At 34.2% G+C, this 21821-nt stretch overlaps 1 protein-coding gene across 1 annotated transcript in view; it reads left to right on the forward strand.

Annotated features, from left to right (window-relative positions):
• LOC135212530 (cell adhesion molecule 2-like) overlaps positions 1-21821 on the forward strand; it is a 505319-nt gene that overhangs the window by 194058 nt on the left and 289440 nt on the right. The window contains exon 2 of the mRNA XM_064246060.1: positions 5985-8293. Coding sequence (XP_064102130.1) covers positions 8209-8293 — 85 coding nt within the window. The 5' untranslated portion in view covers positions 5985-8208. The remainder of the gene's footprint in view (positions 1-5984; positions 8294-21821) is intronic.

The following is a 21821-nucleotide window of genomic DNA, read 5'->3' on the forward strand; positions in this document are numbered from 1 at the left end:
AAATGAAGTCTAGCTAGCTATCATCAGTTGATACAATCTTACGTTATGAGTGGTTGCTGGTATTATCGACGTTTTTCCTATTATCGATACAAATACAATAGCTTTGTCCACCTGAAGTCTAGCTATCAACAGTTGATAAAATCTTATGTAATTAGTATTTATAGCTAGTATTATCGACATTTTTCATGTCATTAATACAAATTCACTAAAAGCCATTGCTGATATTGCCAGTTATTATACTAATACTTAATCATTCACTGGTGAAATCATTAAAACTCCTACCAAAAAAATGATTTTTAAAATTGGATGGCTAATGGCAATGAATATCTTCATCAAAGCATAAAATAAACCCTATTACATAAATTGATTGAAATTATTACTAAATTAAACGAAACCTGTCTTACAGTTTTAGAGCGACGACTTCTCTTATGACTTATTAATGATTTTATGCATTAGCACACATTACCAATGCACAGTATACAAGTCTGCTTGGCCATACATGGTATTTGGACTGCATCCAATTGGAACAAAACATTAATAATTACGTAAGGTCTACTACCAGTTCCAGAGTCTTCCTCTTGCAGCCGGCAAAAAAAATTTTTTTCTTAAGATTTCCGAACATTTGACGCGGATGAAAACAAGAAATTCTTTGTTGGTAAATGAAAACATGATGTTGAACGTTTTGGAAGGTAGTTACTGTTAAAAAACAAAGCTATTTTTTGTTTTCCATACACGTAAAAGTACGAATATGAAATTGCCACAGTGCTCATGCTCAACGGTCATGTGCAGGACGTTAAGCAAGTGACAACGAAATCAATTTCGGATACGACTGCCGCACAAAAATGTTCTCGTACAACCATTTCGCCCCGTTCATTCGGCAAACTAGTTAGATTGCAAAGGTGGTGGGAACACCTTTGATCCCGTTTGGTAATACAACACCAGAAGGCTTGACTTGCAGCGCTGGGGATCAGGTGATAAAACAAAAGAATATTGTTTTGAGAGGACATTTTATTTATTCCGTTGTCACGTAAAAGTAAACAAAAACAGTTTTATTTTTTTCAAGAGGAAATACAACGGCGCTCTTAGAAAATGGAGGACAAAGAAACAAAGAGAATACGCAGATCCAGGAAGTATTTAGCAAGCAATAATTAATAGTCAGATGATTACAGTGTTATTAGCCTTGAAAATGCCAATGCTTTAAATCCCAGTGATCCATACTGACGGCCGCCACTGATAAGAGAAACTAGGATAATTAACAAGAGGAGAGACAAAGAGGAAACGAGAGATTGCCTTGAATGCTTAAATGCGTCCTCCTGCGACAGCATCAAAGCCTTCCTATATATATATCTTAATATTACGAGACAGCTAGAGGAAATCTGCATTTACTCAGATGGATATGCATCTTGCTTAAGTCTGGATCTTATATATATATTATATTTATTATATATTGTATATTAATATATAATATATTATATATTATATATATATAATATTATTATAAATACATAAGTACATGTGGTATATGTGTGTGTATGGATTCTTATTAAGTCACAAATATTGTTCAATATCCCATTCAATACACCTTGGGAATAACTTACATCAAAAGCGAATGACAACCAAGTGCTTCTTCCCTAGCAGAATTCGAACTGATGCCTGGTATAGAAACAGCGACAGACAGTGACTTACCCCACCCGCATGATGACAGACAGTGACTTACCCCACCCGGCTATCATGAAAGATAGATGATGATTTTCGGACTCTGCTGTACAAAATCCTTTCGAATTCCGATTCCAAACTTAGGAATCGATATCAACTCACCTTTAACGTGAGAGCCGATTTATATGCTTGCAATGCTTAGCTAATTGTGAATTTTTGTCACATGAAAATGGGTGTTTTTGTTTGTATTCACGAATATCGCGTTCATTTGTTTAAATTTTTGGGTTTTTACTGAACCATGACGTAAGTGTATGCGCGCGCACACGGTGGATATATATATATATATATATATATATATATATATATATATATATATATATATATATATATATATCCACCGAACAAGCTTTCCACTTCGTAGGGAACAGCGTTAAAAAAGTTAACTATATATACATACATACACGAATATATTCATTCACACATACACACACACTATATATATATATATATATATATATATATATATATATATATATATATATATATATATATATATATATATATACATACATATATATATATATATATATATATTGTACATCTCGCTTAATATCTAATTCACTATAACTTGCGAATATCAAAGTTCAGTTTAGTCGACTCGGTATCAGTACTCAAATCAAAATAGAAGCCAACAGACAAAAGGCTTCGCAGAAATAACAAGAAATGCCCTGTGGAACAAAAAAAGAAGAATAGAAGGAATAAAGAAAGAAAGAATAACCAAGAGATCGCCCCCGCCTCACCCCCAAAATAATAACAAACAAAATGTTTTTGTAACTGTCACACTCTTAGCGAATAGATGCCATCAAACAGATGCGGAGCAAATAAAATTAAAAATAATGCGCGGATTTTTTGTTCCATACTCATGAATTAAACAGATCAATTACACCAACAGAAAGGATTCAACAGTCACATCCAATGATAGCACTGAACGCATCATAGGTGCAGGCACACATCAATGGCAGATTCTTTTTGGGATTCATTAAAGGTGTTTTGTGGAATTTATAAAACTGTTTATACATTTTATACGAGCAAATTTATGACATCAATACTGACCCAACATCAATTATTTTACTCAAAAGAAACTTCAGTCGGATATGACGTGCAACAATACCTGAATGTTGTCAGTATCACACAGACGTCAACACGAGTGCGAACTGTCACCGTTGCGGAATACTATTGTTTACACAAAAGCCAACAGCTAACACGAATCACGATTAAATAGCGGAAAAACGTTTCATTATTATTGAAGAATTAGCGAGAAAAATATCAATAATAAATAATAATTAAACAATGCATCAGGAACAGGAAGAACAGGGAAGAGAACAATGCACGCCAAACGTGCAAAGCAAAATGGAAGGCTGGATATAAAAAAAAATCGTAAATTAATTTTTCAAGTAATTGCAGTCATGCGGAGCTGATTAAGGCATAATGGAAAACCAATAGTTTTTTTCTAAACAATGCAAATACAATGGGCTATATGTATTTCATCACTATTTAAAACAATCCAGATTGAAGATTACACACACACATATTATATATATATATATATATATATATATATATATATATTATATATATATATATATATATATATATATATATAATATATATATATATATATATATATATATAATATTATTATATATATATATATTGTGTCTTATGTGTGAGTAATTTTTCCAGTTCTTCACACTTTGGAAACGCTTTTCAGTGCAAAGCCAAGATCCAAATGAAGAAAGAATTGAAATTCTGACACCAGGCAAGAGACGTTCTGAACCCCCGGACGCGTGTTCGAATCACGTCCGAGGGTCAGGATTTCTTCTCTGGGATCTAGGCTTTGTAGTGACTAGTTTCCCTAGTCCGTGGAAATTCAGATGCAGAGGGCGTTGCCGTTATTAACTGCATACGTTTCATAGAAAAAGTGACCAGTAAGTTTTTAAGTATATACATATAAATACATACACAAACACGGACAAATATATATATATATATATATATATATATATATATATATATATATATATATATATATATATGGATGTATGTGAGCATATATGTATATAGTTTAATTTTTGACGCTGTTCCCTACAAAGTTGAAAGTGTGTTTGGTGGAAACATATTTATATAAAATATGCATACACGTACATTATGGTTCATAAAAATACGTAACATTTTGAAATATGTGTATTTAATGAGCATATTTTACAAATGATTAACAATCCAAACCGTAGTGTTTGTTTCAAATTCAAGATCGCTTTATCACACGTGGACAATAAATTGAAAAGTTTAAACATTAATCAATATTTTGGCAGTCATGAATAAAAGAAATTAATTGTGTAAATGACTATAAAAAACAAAAAAAACAAAAAACAAAAAATCCATGAAAATATAAATGCTTCGATCACATCAGTGCAATTAGTGACTTTTTTAATATCGTTTAGTTCCCTTTGTGGAATTGTGAGAACTATTTATATGATTTATAATAGCATAACTTTATCATCAATACCTATCTGACATCAATGACCACACTAATGGATGATAACGATCGTCACCGCTTGCGTGGTTACCCAGTCACAATCTTCCATGCGCAGGTGAAAGTACAAACACCGAGATCAAGCATTTTGTGAAACATGCACAGGGAAATTCTGGCCCCCCCCCCTTTTTTTTTTTACCCCAAAATCCTTGTTTCAAGGAAACTGAACTTAGAAACACAATGACCTAATTTTTTTGAGAAAACTAAAGTTAGAAACACATTGACAACGATTAACCACAAAATCCTTGTTTCGAGGAAATTGAAGTTAGAAACAATTAACCACAAAATCCTTATTTCGAGGAAATTGAAGTTAGAAACGACTAACCACAATACCCTTGTTACGAGGAAATTGAAGTTAGAAACGATTAACCACAAAATCCTTGTTTCGAGGAAATTGAAGTTAGAAACGATTAACCACAAAATCCTTGTTTCGAGGAAATTGAAGTTAGAAACGATTAACCACAATATCCTTGTTACGAGGAAATTGAAGTTAGAAACGACTAACCACAATATCCTTGTTACGAGGAAATTGAAGTTAGAAACAATTAACCACAAAATCCTTGTTTCGAGGAAATTGAAGTTAGAAACACATCAACTCCAAAATCTTTGTTTCTATTAAATTTGAGTGAAAAATTCGAGTGCTCATTGATTTCTTGCAAGTTATATCTGAGGGCTTCATTCGTCTCTTTCTGCTAATTCCATGGGAACCTAATTTGCGAAAATCCCATTTTTGTGGTTAATGCTTTCTGTCTTTTTACAACAGAATTGATGTAAGTTTGTTTATTTTTATGGTGTTTTTACGTTGCATGGAATTCAGCAACGGGACCAACGGCTTTACGTGACTTCCGAACCACGTCGAGAGTGAACTTCTATCACCAGAAATACACATCTCTCACACCTCAGTGGAATGCCCGAGAATCAAACTCGCGGGTAACGAGGTGGCACACCAACACCATACCGACCACACCTCTGAGGCGCTAGAATTTATGTGCGGAGAATAACATGAATGCGAAATTGCAAGCTAATTATAAATTCACATCAAATGTAATCATTACAAATTACTTCTCCCTTGGATTATAGCAGGAACTCCTACATTTTCGCAGAAATTCAGTAACACCGCCGAGATATTCCTGACAAAAGCAGATTCCTTCCAACTCTGTTAGCTGAGATAACAACGATACAGTCAACTAAACGACGAGAATATTACAGAATTTTGCTTAAAATACAATTTTCCAAGTGTACAAAATCTTGTTCGATGCCCATAAGAAAAACTAGGTTTCCTGCAGTCTAAATTAATGTCTATCCATATGAATTATTTTTATTACGTTTATGAAGTCAACACCAAATTTCATATGTAATACAACGTTACATTAACAAATTCATCTTTTATTAAAAGGACATGCTTCAAGCTATCTGAAACCCCAAAAAACACCTAAAATCGAAATCAAGCAACATATTCCCTCGTCTCTCTACACCATTGAATTGCCAGCGCTCGTCCGAAATTACCATTTGATATTCCAATTTATCATTTATTACGCGCCTCTGCCATTACGCTTCGAGTGCGAAAGAAATCGTATATTGCACACAGTTGACGGCATTAGCGTCCTGGGCTCGTCGCCCCCCGCGCTGAATGATTTCCGGGGGCGCATTCTGATTGTGTGTTAATTGATATCACTGCTTAACACGCCATTAACGATGTCTCTGATTCTTTTTCTCTTCACTCTGTCCTTTTCAGATTCACCGCTACTGCAAAATGAGGATGCAACTTCGGAGGATCCAACACCTGTAGTGCTGGCATTTCGGGAAAGGTGACGGCTGGAATACATTGAAAACGTGACACTTTGCAGTCTGGATAGGTAACAGCTTAAATTTCTCGGAAAGGTGGCAGCTGGAATTTCTGGAAAGGTACAGCAGATGCAATTTTTTTTTTTACAGTTAACAGCTGCTTCTATCCTCTAGAAAGCAATCGACTGGACTTTCGGGAAACGCTAGGAAGGTTGAATTGGTTGAAAGGGAAGTAATATTTGAAGGTGGAAAGAGAACAAGGTGAAATAAAGATATTTGATTATTATTATTGAGAAAATGTCAACACAAAAAATTTTAAAAAATGGGATCTAGTATAACCTAGAAATTTTAGAAGAAATGACTTGAAAGAAGCGTATTCCCAAAAAAAGGAACAAATTTCAGATCATATTTATACACTACTAAAGTTTCCAGTCGAGTAGGATTCCCAAAACGAAAATGCTGGAAACTGTGAGGAAACTCTGTGGCGTCAAGTTAATAACTGCTAAGGATTCACAATATTTGAACGAGCTGTTGAGTAAAGTGAGAAACTACTAAATGTGAAAGTAGATACAGACAGAAAACAATGAAAACCAACTTTATCGTTTAAGACAGGAAAAAATCGAGCTCTGAAAAGTGTGATAAATAGAACTATCCTCTAAGATCCACTACCTTGATTATCGACAAAACCCAATTTTGTCTAGAGGACATGATACAGGTATTTCATAACAATAACCAAGAATAATAAGTGTGTCTTAATGAAACAGTGATAAATGCGAACGAAAAGAACTGTATGGTGAGTGGCGAAATACCTAAAGCTACAGTAATTTAATCAGAAACTTCTGAGGAAACAAATGAAAAATTTTAATCGAATGTGTACTTTTGAAATATCCGAGTTGTTGTGTGAAAGAATAAAAGAAAAAAAAGTAAATGATTAGGTGTGAAGCATTTCCGGCAGTACAATAATGCTCAATACTTTGATAATGTTCCTACTTCAATAATCCGCATATTAAGCCCAACTGAAATTTTTGATTTCCTCTGCTAATAGCGCTTTTTTCAGCTTTTACCGATTGAGGGGCACGATTCCACGAAATCAGGAATAACGCTCTGCTTTGTAACTCTTTTGTTCCCCTAAATGTCTACGTAGGATTCGTTAGCAAATCCACATTTGCGGTTCTAAGAAAAAACAGTTCTAAGATACAAACAAAACATTTTGGAGAAGGAAAGCATATCTCCCTTGTTTATGTACAGCCACAAGATCGGGACCCTCTCTCTCTCTCTCTCTCTCTCTCTCTCTCTGTCTCTGTCTCTGTCTCTCTCTTTCTCTGTCTCTCTCCCCCTTTCTTCAGTCATTAAGAGAAGGAATGACCTCATCCTAATGTTCCCTCAGGTCTTTGCCCCGCATTTCCAATTCCCCGTTCATTAAACTCTCTCAGAAATAAAATTGCTCATCTGTCTTGATCAAAAGTTAATTCAACAGGAACTCGCTCGCAATATCCGTACGTCTTCACTTTCGCATGTTTATTATACGACTTGAGAGAGCTTAGTCCTACGCGTCTTGAAGAATCCCTTTCTCAGCTCACACAGCTATAAAACATTTCGTAATATTCTTGTCAGGAGGAAGAGACATTTTGAGTTTCCAAACATTTTTAAATGAAGCTCTCTTTCCTTCACGAATATTATAGCCTGCAATCTTTCTTTCATTTTGTTCACCAGCTGCAATTTCCATAATTTCAGTCTTTTAAGATTATAACACAAAGCTCAATTGCATAGCAGAAATAATCTAAGTACGCGCCAAGGAAGAATCACGTTCCAAATATAGATATATATCCCTTGAATTCACGAAACAATTTCAAGTATTCCGCTACAAAGTGCCGCAATTTTGAAGAGCTATTTCACCTACCATCGGTCAGTACCAGTACATTACGCTACATATCGTGCAAGCATTTCCCCATACATAATTGTTAGCTACATCCCCGGCCAATCACCAGCCTTGACAATACATCCCCGATTTTCGTCTCCCCCGCCCCCCCTAAAAGGAATTCCGCAGTTCGATCTCCCTTCACCCCTTTTTCCACTTCTTCCTTTCCCGAGAATTTGGCTGCTTCGTTATATTCCTCTGGAAGTGGAGCCACTCCGACGGATATTCTTTCAAGTTAAACAAAAGAAAAGTTACAATGATGTACTCAGTGCGACAGGGAGCAGCTGCTCTGGCGAGCAGGATCATGCTAGCGGCAATTCTCCTTTTAGTCTTCAGTTCAGGTGAGTGGTCACGAATGCCATTTTTTTTTTTTTGAAGAATTGTTCTCATTACGAAGTTTTAATATCTTGAGTCACAGACAAAGTAACATTTTATGTTTCTTTTATATAAAAGCTCATTACAGTTTCAACTCTATTTTCCTCTTATAATTCCTCTTTGGTATATGCAAAGTCTTTTACCCTCGACAGGTGATGTCTTACTATCAAATAAAATAATCAATATCTTACTAATTTACTTGGAAACACTCCAAAACTGCTTTTTAACGTTCTACTAAAATGCCAGCTACCTGCCTAATTCTATTATCATTACTGTTTATATCACAATCCGCTGGTTATAACAGCCCGTGTACATTTCATAAACATTTTAATGTGAAAATAAATGAATACACCAAGCATACGTATTCTGTTATTATATAATGTATATAATGTATATCATATCAAGGTAAGTCGATTTAATTCTAAGTACTTCATTACAGAAATAATGCTGTGGGTTCTCAACATTTCCAAAGCTGGATCATAAAATAAATGGACAAGGTATAAATCAAAGTTGTACTTAACAAATTGTTATTCATCTTACCCATTACCCACACAAATGTCTTGAAGATGTCCTTAAAAAGTGACATGAAAGTCTTTTCCTTTAATATTTGCAGTTAACGTAGTTTAATGGGAAACAACATACAAAACATGCTGTCAGCACTGCATCCAACAAAGCCTATAGACAAGAAACCAAAGAGTGTGATTGGGGCAATGTATAGAAACTGATGGATCAAGGACAAAAACTGCAGAACTATTAAAGTGAAATGACAGAAAATTACCAATTAGCGGGATGAAATACACATTTGTACCATTGCGAAATGACAGCTAAGAGACAAGGCATAATATATATATATATATATATTATAGTATATATTATATATATATATATTATATATATATATATATATATTAGAGAGAGAAGAGAGAGATAGAGAGAGAGAGAGAGAGAGAGAGAGAGAGAGACCGATGGGTATAAAGATAAAGGTAACAATCATCACCACAATCATCTTCTAAGTACTGAATAAAGAATGCACCGACTGAGCCTACTTCGAGTATATTAGCTACTTCAAATACTTGTAGAGGGGGCTCATTTGCAGCATGTTCAACTTTTATAACCCCACTGCACTACTTTCATGGGGTGGAGGGGAGAGAGGGTTTTTACCCGCAGTTTAGCGGTCAAATTATGAATCTGGCAGTGACATTTGTCTTGATGTATCTCCGTAGAGACCTTCACTTGAAGAGTACATTTTACTATCAAGCTGCCAACAAGAGAGCATGAATGATTTGGGCATATTTCGCTAAATTCTATTGTACTTAAGCAGAGCTATGCAGTGAATTATGTACTTGATACTAGACTGTCGTGGATTACAGTAAATGTATGGATGGACATTGGGCAACTTCATTTCAAAAGAATTACAAAAAACAAGAGCAACTTTATATATATATATATATATATAATATATATATATATATATATATATATATATATATATATATATATAAGTCACATCACATTTCCGTGATTCATATACATATATCGAGCTACAATGTCCTTTAATATCTAATTCGCTCTACCTCGGAATTAATATATTTTCATATATGCTTAACCGAAGGGGATTTTTTCTCGAAAATAGACTTGCCTGGACCGGGGCGCGAACCCACGGAGCCTTTCAAATCCAGGAACGTCTGTGAAGCTTTTACCTACTACACCACCGCGTGGTGTAGTAGGTAAAAGCTTCACTAACGTTCCTGGATTTGAAAGGCTCCGTGGGTTCGCGCCTCGGTCCAGGCAAGTCTATTTTCGAGAAAAAATTCCCCTTCGGTTAAGCATATATGAAAATATATTAATTCCGAGGTAGAGGCGAATTAGATATTAAAGGACATTGTAGCTCGATATATATATATATATATATATAAATATATATATATATATATCTATATATATATATATATATATATATATACATGTATAAATGGGGTAGTTGCAGAGGTCGTGACCCTTCTAGTTCTAAACAAGTGAAAAGTCTATGAGAATAATTACTAAACACAAAGAAGTTAATAAACAAAACAAAACAAAAATTTCATAACATTTCAATAGTGTAATGACGTGCGCTCTGCAAAACCAGTAACCCGCATAGAAAGAGAGAACCAGAGACGATGAGCGCAGAAGCGGAAGTTCCCTACTGAAATAAAGCTGAAGGGAGATGATCAAGGAGGAGCTTTTCCGAGAACGGTCCAAAGCAAAACTGCCATTACTGGAGAAATAGAAACCACCACTTCGAGCAATATTGTCCATAAAATGAGGAGCTGAAAAGCAGCTAACATCCAGAACGGAGACCATTTTCTGATAATGGTGATGATGAAAGAATCTGAAGCATATGACATTTACGATACAAAGAGTGACTTGCTCAAGAATACCTTCGGATCTATTTGTGAAGAGAATATCACTTCCATTAAATTAAGAAGCTGTGATGATATTATGGAAAGTTTGGCCAACATTTCCATATATATATATATATATAGTATATATATATATATATATATATATATATATATATGGTATATATATATGTATATATATATATATAATATATATAATATAGATAGTATAATATATATATATAGATATATATATATATTATATATATATGTATATATATATATATATATATATATTATATAGATATATATATATATAATATATATATATATATATATAATATATATAATATATATATATATATATATATAATTTATATATGTAATATATATATATATATATCTATATATATATATATATATATATGTGTGTGTGTAACCTCACTAGATACAGTATATTACTATAAAACTTACTAGTCTTTACCTGTCTATCTCATTACTGTAAAACTTACCGGTCTTTACCTGTCTACCTCAATGTCAATTTATCTCTCAATCTGAGCACTAACATGGAATTTATCAATCACTTAGGAACACTGAGACAAACAGTCAGCAATAGCTGAACATAAGTTATTCATTCATAAAGGCAGGTTCAGCATTAAAAGTCTTGCACAGCAAACATTTATCATTGAGTAGTTAAGGATGCTTTATCACTCAACAGAAAAATACTCATTAATATAGCATGTCATGTTTGGCATTGTCAACAGGGAACTTCAACGAAAGAATTTTTTTCCTTAAAAATAGACCCATCAATTAAGAGTTCAACAAAGAATCTCTTTAAAACTGAGGCTAGAAATGAATGCTTATAAAGCGTACCACAGAAAAAAAAATATGCCATAGAGGAAGGATTTGTCCCAAATTCCAAATTATTTTAATTCTCTATTCAGCGATCAGAGCAATGAAAGAACCAGAAAAAAATAAATGTTATAAAAAAAAGGAATCGGGGAATAACTGAGAAAACTCAAAGCAGTCATCCCATGTAGTACAGGTGGAAAAAATATATCTAATCTATTTCTGACAACCTCAAAATTGACCATCATCATTTAATTACATCTTCCACACAAGCACCAAGAATAATCTCAAGGAAAAACTATTTAAACAGCGAACGTTACATATAAATGAAGAAAAAAAAAAATCTTGGCATAAAGCTACATTATCATTACCACCTTAACAGCTGAAGTAAACGATAGAATCATACTATTCATTTCTCCACGAAATACAAGAGAGGTAATGGATGAAGTTGGCGATGTGTGAATAGACAAACACGAAGAGTAACACACATATGAACTGCAATTATACTCTTACGCGTAGATTTCAGCAGGGCGCTCTCCCTCACTCCAGGGTCTTTAGTTCGTATTCACCCCCTTCTCACGGTAACGTAACAGATTCAGCGTTATTCCATCGTCTACTCTTTATGGATATTTTTTTTTCTTGGTAATTAACGCCTCGTTTATAATCCTTCGTGGAATCCCTCCCATCAGTGATAACGACTGGCTTCGTTCCCACTGGGGGAATGATATACACTTGGATTCAGTTATTAGGCTTATCACGTTTATCACGATGGAAGTTAAAAAAATATAGAGGTCTCTATTTTTTAGTTTTATTTGTATGGTGTTTTTACGTTGCATTTAACCAGTGGTTATTCAGCAACGGGACCAACGACTTTACGTGACTTCCGAACCACGTCGAGAGTGAACTTTTATCACCAGAAATACACATCTTATATCCCTCAGTGGAATGCCCGAGAATCGAACTCGCGGCCACCGAGATGGCACGCCAACACCATACCGGCCACGCCACTGAGGCGCTTTTTTTTTTCTTTTAATTTTTTTTAATGATAAATTGATTTTTGTCAGAGAACGTCGTGTTTATATGACTGATAATTTAAAGTACATCACTTGCATTATTTGGTCAAGCTCTGTACTTCCTTGATGCTAACAAATGTGAACTACACATACGTGAAGGTAAAAATGACCCTATATGTTGGCTGCAAGTTCTTAACGAAAACAGTTACGGGTATAATAAATCAAAACCAATATTAACCCAAATGAATATTGAAGGTTTTTAGACTTAATGCTTTCAAGCATCACTAAAATTACATCTGAACATTTCATCTGCAGCTGTCGCGTAGAATTGGAATAAGGTAACCGTGATCTTATCCGTCCCCCTTTCGAAAATTGCCAAATGTCCCTTAGCTGAACAGCGTCCGGTGATTAGAAATAAAAAGTCATCTTAGTTTTGTGGGCAACTTACACCTTACATCTGCAACTGCATGCAGCACACATAATAAAATAATGAAATGAAAAGTCTGTCTTCAGCAGACTTGACACGACAATTACGGGGAAGGGGAGATGATTTACGAGCTACCTCAATTTACCTCGTATGATTTATATTACGTTGAGCAACTTGAATCTATCTCTCTCTCTCTCTCTCTCTCTCTCTCTCTCTCTCTCTCTCTCTCTCTCTCTCTCTCTCTCTCTCTCTCTCTCTCTCTCTCTCTCTCTCTCCTACTTCTTCTTCTTGCTCTGTTGGTGCCTCTTTCAAACTTCAAATTTACGGAGATGAATCAATTTCAACAGCTCTGTTTTATATGACGCCGCCTAGATTTGGTGTTCACACACAAATCTCCGTTTTCCATTCATTACTCGTGGTAATCAACGTGTTACAATTAATTCTGTAGTTTAGTGACAATTTAAAATTCGTTAAACATTGATTGCCTTAATTGAAATATCATTGCTCAAAATGTGTACGAACGTAAATGTTTTTGTAACTGCACCCATACATACACACACACACATAAATAAACCACAGCTAAATATTTGGGCTTTCCAGTTTCCATTGTAAGTAAAACACTAAACCGCAATTTCTTAATATATTTTAGGAAACAAATTTGTGTTTCCTTTAAAACAATAAAAAGAATCCCTCTGCGGATAAGAATAAACAGATCGGGAAGGAACCATACGAAATTGATCCAGATATTACATAAATGCTAAGGCTTATAAAAATGGCGAAGAAACTTGGCATCCTTAAGATCACATCATGGAACTCAGACAGCAATATTACCCAGAAAAGGAGCTACCTGGCAAAACGATAAAATGGAGGAAAGGAACATAACCTTAGTCTGCACTGGCCCCGGGTCACCAATTCACCCACCATAACCCACGACGGATCCGACTGAAAGAATACTTGTTGGGTAAAACTCAATGATTGAACGCAAACACACCAGTCACCCCTAAAAGGGAATTACCCGCCAAGAAGATTTACAAACGGCTCCGCTGTCGGCACAAACGGTGCAGGGACATAAAAAACGGGAATGAACTTTGGAGGGGAGACTGAAATTTTCCTCCCGGACGGAAATGAGAATAATAACGTTCACTTCTGCTTCTTTTTGAGGCATAAGTTGTAATTGATGCTGGCCCGAATGAAGGCAAACGTCTTGGGGAGGAAAAGAGGTGATATGTGTGTTTGTGTGAGTGCGCGTGTGTGCGCGCGGGGAGAGCGAGTGTAAGAATACGTTAATTCATACGAGAATTTGGAAATTTTGGAAAAATACTTCTGACAAAAATCATGGAGCCAGCATCTTTCCCTTATAGATAGGAATTTTTTTATAAAATGTCATGTCATATGCTGACTATATAACTAAAGAATTTCAACTTTTTTAGTTTGACTTTACATAAAATTCGAATAGTACCTGAAAACAAATGCTTTTGATAAGAATAGCATTGAAAAGTTGTAGAGAAACCTAAAGCCGGGTAAAAACCAAGGGCCTTATATAATGATACGTACAAACCAGCCAAACAGTATTATTCTTAAAACCCGTGACCTTCTCTCCCTCACGCAAGCAACTGGCTTTACTTTCACTGGTTAATGACAAATGATTAACTTCTAGTTGAGAAGTTGAACGGGTGTAGCATCACTTTTAAAAAAAATTGTAAATTAGAAACTTAATCCTGAGGATGAGTGTCGTTTCATTTAACAGTCGAAAAAATAACATGTAAATAAGTTCTGCGCTTCCTTAAAGCTAAAAAATATAGATAAAAGTACAAGTAAAGGTAAACATATGATCCTCTGTGTTGCGCCATATTATAAATGAAAACATTTTCCATCTTAAAGTTAAAAGACAACTGATTTTCATTTATTATTATTATTATATTATTATTAGTTATTTATAGTTAGCATTATAGTAGAAGTAGTAGTAGTAGTACCCTATTCATATGGAACAAGCCCGCCAAAGGGGCCACTGACTTGAACTTCAAGCATCTAAAGAATATGGTGTTCAATAAAAGAAGTAACAGATGGTAATAGGGAATTCAAAAAGAGAGATCCTTTACCAAAAGGAAAGCAAAATTTTTCGATAGCCCTCCCTTAAACAGAAATTGATATTCAAACAATTCTTACGGGCTAAAACTAAAACCAAAAGTAAAACGTCGGAAGACATAATTCAGAAAAAATAGGTAGTATTGTTATAGCTTCCCAAAAAATGTTTAAGGACGTTCTTGAGAATGGCATGATAAAAAAATTGGCCAAGCGGATTTTATCAACTTGTCAAGATGGATTGATTTTTTTTTTGGGGGGGGCCGGTTGCAAGCGCGTAATAGGTACATGTCATCAGTCCCACCTGTTGCAAACAAGCACCGTGTTAGTAGACCCCACCTCCTGGGAAAAGAGTATTCTGTTACGTGGTTCAAATTGTATCGTAGAAGACTGAACGGAACTGGCCTAGCACTGGTACTTATGAGGTCATTCAACGCTGGAAAGGAAATTGTGAGTAGGTAGTTTTGAAAGTGTAACAGAAGGAAAACTTCGCAGTTGCAATATGAAATAATTGTCAGTTAGAACAGGGTGGACTACAAGATGGGAGAATAATAATATGAATGGAAGTACAATAAAAGGAATAAAAGGGGTAGCAGCTAGGGACGCAGGGACGCTGCAAAGTACCCTTAGTAATGACTATACAGTGCAACCCGTGAGGTGCACTGACGGCACTACTCCCTACGGGAAAAGACTGAACGGTGATGATAATAGCCCTATTTTCCCATTTTGTTAAGTGAAGGACGCAGACGAAACCCTTATACATATATATATATATATATATATATATATATATATATATATATATATATATAAAGTTAAGCTTATCTGCAATGTTTTGTAACAGTGTATAGCCTTGATTTTTTTTCAGTTTTCACGTCAAATGAATTTCAGCTGAATCTACTCTAAAATGTCTCTTATTGCAAACCATTTGACTCTTACACTAGAATCTGACGCTTTACTTTAATGTTTGTTTGTTTGTATGGTGGTTTTACGTTGCAAGAAACCAGTGGTTATTCAGCAACGGGACCAACGTCTTTACGTGAATTCCGAACCACGTCGAGAGTGAACTTCTATCACCAGAAATACACATCTCTCACCCCTCAATGGAATGCCCGAGAATCAAACTCGCGCCCTCCGAGGTGGCACGCCAACACCATATCGACCACGCCACTGAGGCGCTTTTCACTTTAATGTCTCCAATCAGTACTTCGTCATCCATAAACATATATTTAACATTTTCCACCAAGGTCTGATTACTTTCTCTGATTGCTCTCATCACTACGTCCATGCAGACACTGAAAAGTGACACCTAAATAACACTAACTACGTCAGCAAATTGCCTGGAATATTATTATTGTACAACAATCAAAAGTTGCTAAAGTTCTCACTTAACACATTTTTCTAAGGTGCTGCAGATGAACAGAGGATAAATGTCCTTTTGAATATTTACGGTATCAAGACCTGCCAATTTAACGTACTTCTAATAGTGACATTCATTTTTGGATTAGGATATCAAATACTAAATAAAATATGATTGGGCAACAACTTAAAAAAAATTTCCAAGACAGAGCCAGAGCGGGGATATTTTACCCTGTCCGGAGAGAGGAGGAGGAGGAGGAGGAGGAGGAGGAGAGAGAAAGAGAGAGAGAGAGAGAGAGAGCTGATCGCAAGCATGTGAGAGAGAAGTAATGGGGATGCGTCTAGCGTCTGCACTACATGATTCAAGTAGCCATTTAGTAAATAGACACTCGCATTACTTCCATTTCAAGGAAGACTACTACTACTACTACTACTAACAACATATTGGACACTGCTTTGACTAGTATGGATTTCTATCCCACTTCCAATTACTTCTCGCACCAAGTTTATGGAATCCCTCCAGGAAATGAGAACCATTCCTCAAGCAACAGTAACTCGGGTGGTCGGCAATTCCTTTCGGCTCTTATTTCTGTCTCTGGCAACGCTCACTCTGAGCGCTGGAACTTAAGCCTTGATTTCGACGGTTAAGGAATGACGTTAATCTAAAATTTAGCACCATCGAGCATGTACAGCAATGAGGAACATTTATTCCTCATCCTTTGCCACGACTACTTGAGTCTACAAAAAGCGCATTCAAACACAATGCTGGTACGAATTAATGGTGGCCCCTAAACCCAACTCTATCCAGTCGAAAGTGTTTAGAATCATGAAAGACTTGCTCTGCAGAATATATTTCTGTACCTCAACTTCTCTATTAGTGACGTCATTCGTAAATTTTTCAAAGCCCGGGCATATAATAGAAGCAATAACTATGGTAGTTACTATGATAATTGTAATCCTTGTAAATATTTTTCTTCTGAAGCAATTATAATTAGATATCACCACAAACAAAAAAAACAAACAAAAAACAAGACATCGTTGACAAATAAACACAAATTTTATGCATATTCTGTTAAAACAAAAGAGAAACTTACAAAAATACCCAGGTTTTAGTCTTAATTTCAGTGCTTCTCCTGATAATTTTATATGAACGTGTCAAAAGCATATTATCCTCTACATAAAACATTCCAGTTAAAAATGTAATGTTTTATATTTAGCGAAAAGAAAAGACGAAACGTTGAAGAGATTTCGGACGTCGCTGGCGCCATTAAGTGGATAATGACGATGATCTCTAACCTCGTACGCTGTGAAGAGCGCGATCGAGGCTGCAGCTTTTAATAGCGTGATTTCTGAAACTGGGAGTAAGACTCATGTTAAATCTCACGGCTAACAGATAAACGTTCATTGAACTGACGACTGAACGTTTCTTTGAGATTCGCTTTCATCACGTTTTCCCACAGCTATAAATATGATGTTACATAGTACGTTGTCTTGTATTTTAATGGCAAAACTGAAGTCCCCCGTGCTTGACAAATGTTTGTAACATGAACGTAAACGTTTCCCGATTAAAGAAAAATAAATAAATAAAAAATAATACAAAAATAAATAAAAAAAAGCGCCGAAATTTCTTCGGCGCATTCGAGTTTTCTGTACTGCCACTACAGCATCTAATAAGTCCACCGAAAATATATCTATCTTTCGGTGGTCTCGGTATAATGCCGTATGAGCCACGGCCCATGAAATTTTAACCACGGCATAGTGGTGGCCCATCCTACATCATTGCCAGAAGAACGACTACAGCTGAATTTAACCTTAAATAGAATAGTGAAAAGTTAAGTACATCTTAGTTTAACCAGACCAGTGGGCTAATTAACAGCTCTTCTAGGGCTGACCCGCAGGATTAGATATTTTTACGTGACTAGAAACCAACTGGTTACTTAGCAACGGGACCTACAGCTCATTGTAGGTCCCGAACCACATTATATCGAGAAATGAACTTCTAATCACCAGAAATAAAGTCCTCTGATTCCGCGTTTGCAGAGTGGGAAAGCGAACTCGGGCTACCAAATCGGTAGGCAAGCACGTAACCCACGCGTCCAACGAGGAACTAAAGATAAAATAAATACCACTAAGGCAAGAGGGCAGCAATTTGGGATGCCTGATGATTGGAGGGTAGCTGATCAACATACCAACCTGCAAAACTTTAGCCTCGGTACTTTTTAAGATCTGAGGACGGACAGAAAAGTGCGGACAGCAAAAAGTGCGGACGGACAGACAAAGCCGGCACAATAGTTTTCTTTTACAGAAAACTAAAAAGCCAGAAAGCATGCTGGTGTGACACCTCATTAACATGTACTGGTTATTTGGTTTATGTAAACTAAGGCACAACCCATCAACAAGTATATAAATCATTGCTATATGATAATTGTGTTTTGTGACCAGTGTTATGTCGATATCATTAAGGCAGACCTGTATTACGGTTGATTAGGAAGTTTTACACAAATTAAATACACACACACGTATATATATATATATCATATATATAATATATATATATAGTATATATATATATATAGGTATGTATGTATATATATATATATATGTATATATATAGGATATATATATATATATATAATATATATATATATATCTTAAAGGCACTGGTAGATATATATATATATGTGTATATATATCTATATTATATATATATATATATATATATATATATATATATATATATCTACGTATATATAAGTAGTGAGGTTGATAACATTAGCTCTTGCCAGTTAGATACAGATGCAAACGCTGAATTCTTCGGAGATGCTGAAATAAAAAAAACAAATAGAAAACACGCGGGTGTGCATAATAGAGTTCGTTGACGCAGTCCAAAGACATGAGTTAATCACGGGAAAAGTTATCGATATAATATAATATACTATATATTGATTATAAAGAATATGTATTTATTTACATATATATTAAAATAGCAGATGAAAAAGCACAAAGAAAGTACATATGAACAAATAACAAATCCTTTGTCCTAATGCAAATATTCGCAGCAATTTTACAATTATTTTTTTATATTTTTGACGATGATTGACAGACTTAATTATACAAACAAAATTAAAGAGTCGAGTTTTGAAGCTTAAATTTAAATTGTATTACCACATGCTTCATTATAAAGCAGAATACATACGGATGACTGATAATCAAAAGGGAAATAATCTTCCATATGCATTTAACTAGCAACTGACTATCCCTGCTTTCACTCATCCGAAGAGAGAGAGAGAGAGAGAGAGAGAGAGAGAGAGAGAGAGAGAGAGAGAGAGAGAGAGAATCTTAAATTCACATTTAACTATCAACTGACTATCTTTTCTTTCACCCGTAAGCAGAGAGAGAGAGAGAGAGAGAGAGAGAGAGAGAGAGAGAGAGAGAGAGAGAGAGAGAGAGAGTTACAAGGAGCTACAAGGATTAGGATGTCTCAACGACTTGTTAGTCCATTCAAGGAGACATCTTGTGCTCACTTATCTCTAGGAGCAGGTTTGCTGTTCATTCAGTGTCCTAATGATTTTGTCTAGCTTGCTTTTAAACTCTTCCACACTGTTGCTGTTTACAACTTCTGGTCGCAGTTTATTCCATGTGTCACATATCTTGTATGTGAAGAAGTTCCCACAGTGGGATGTGTTGTATCTCTTCAGTTCTAGTTTCCATCAATTATTTCTTGTCTGGTTATCATTTAACGTAAATAGGTTACTGTCTACTTTTGTTATGCCTTTGAGTATTTTAAATGTGTCTATTAGTTGTCCTCGCAATCGTCGTGTTTCTAAGCCATACATGTTCAGGCTCTATAGTCGTCTTCGATAACCTATTTGGCTGATGAGTGAAATTAACTTTGTGGCTCTTGCTTGTACCGCTTCTACTCTATTTGGAGACCTGCAAGCATCTGCCCAGCGTTATTTAAAGATGTTCTAAAGCCTCTGTTCTGACGCATGAGGTAGCTGACAGCTCCCTACACTAATCTTATGTCTAAGTTTTATATAAAAAATGTTATCATATTTTTTAAGCTTCTTTTAAGATAAAAAAAAAGATCTACAAGAGAGAAATCCTCGCAGTCTCAAGATGAAATAAATCAGTGGGATGGCAAGTGGTAGAAAGGCGGTTAGAACGGAAGTAAAGTTATAAATATAAAAATAATAAAAATACGAATAAGAAAATAATAACAATAAAAAACAAAAAAATAAAATAAAAAAAATAAAAAAATATATTATTAATATAATTACAACAAGTAAAATGATAATAATGAAATTTAATAATATAAACAATAACTGTAAAAATGAAAATAATTATAAAATTGTAAAAATAATAAATGCAAATAGTAAAATGATAATGAAAAATTTCAGATAAATATATATATTTTTTGAAAATTAAAAAATAAGAAAACCAAAGTAATATTAATAATAAAAAACGAAGAAATAATAATAATAATAAAATAATAATAATAAAATAATAATAATAATAATAATAATAATAATAATAATAATAATAATAATAATAATAAGAAGGATATGGGATATGCCAGTGGAAATCGTACCCATAATCATAGGAGCACTAGGCACGATCCCAAGATCCCTGAAAAGGAATCTAGAAAAACTAGAGGCTGAAGTAGCTCCAGGACTCATGCAGAAGAGTGTGATCCTAGAAACGGCACACATAGTAAGAAGAGTGATGGACTCCTAAGGAGGCAGGATGCAACCCGGAACCCCACACTATAAATACCACCCAGTCGAATGGAGGACTGTGATAGAGCAAAAAAAAAAAAAAAAAAAAAAAAAAAATAATAATAATAATAACAATAATAATAATAATATAATAATAATAATAATAATAACAGTAAGAACATAATAGTAATAATTTTGTTAAATAAAATATAAAAAAGAAATTAAAATATAACTAAGAATAATAAAACAAACATAAAACTAAAAATTAAATAAATGAAAATATAATGATAATTATAATAAAATTATTCTAATAAAATAATAAATTCAAATAAAAGTATTGAAAATAAAGAAAATAATGAAAAAATAATTTAAAAAACAATATTAATAAGAAAAATAAAAAATAAAAGATAAAAATCAAAAAAATAATGAGAGAAATATAAATAGTAATAATAAAGAGGAAACTAAAACAAAAAATATCAATAAAAATACAAAAATAGTAATAATATAAACTAAAAAAATAAAAATCATTATATGAATTATAAAAATAGAAAATAAATAAAATGTTAAAAATAAAAATAATAATAAGTAATAAAATAAAATATAAAAGATAAAAATTAATAGAATAAAAATAAAAAGAAAATAAAAATAATAAAACTAATAATAAATTG

This window comes from Macrobrachium nipponense, chromosome 41 (genome assembly GCF_015104395.2).
Source record: "Macrobrachium nipponense isolate FS-2020 chromosome 41, ASM1510439v2, whole genome shotgun sequence".
Taxonomy (NCBI): domain Eukaryota; kingdom Metazoa; phylum Arthropoda; class Malacostraca; order Decapoda; family Palaemonidae; genus Macrobrachium; species Macrobrachium nipponense.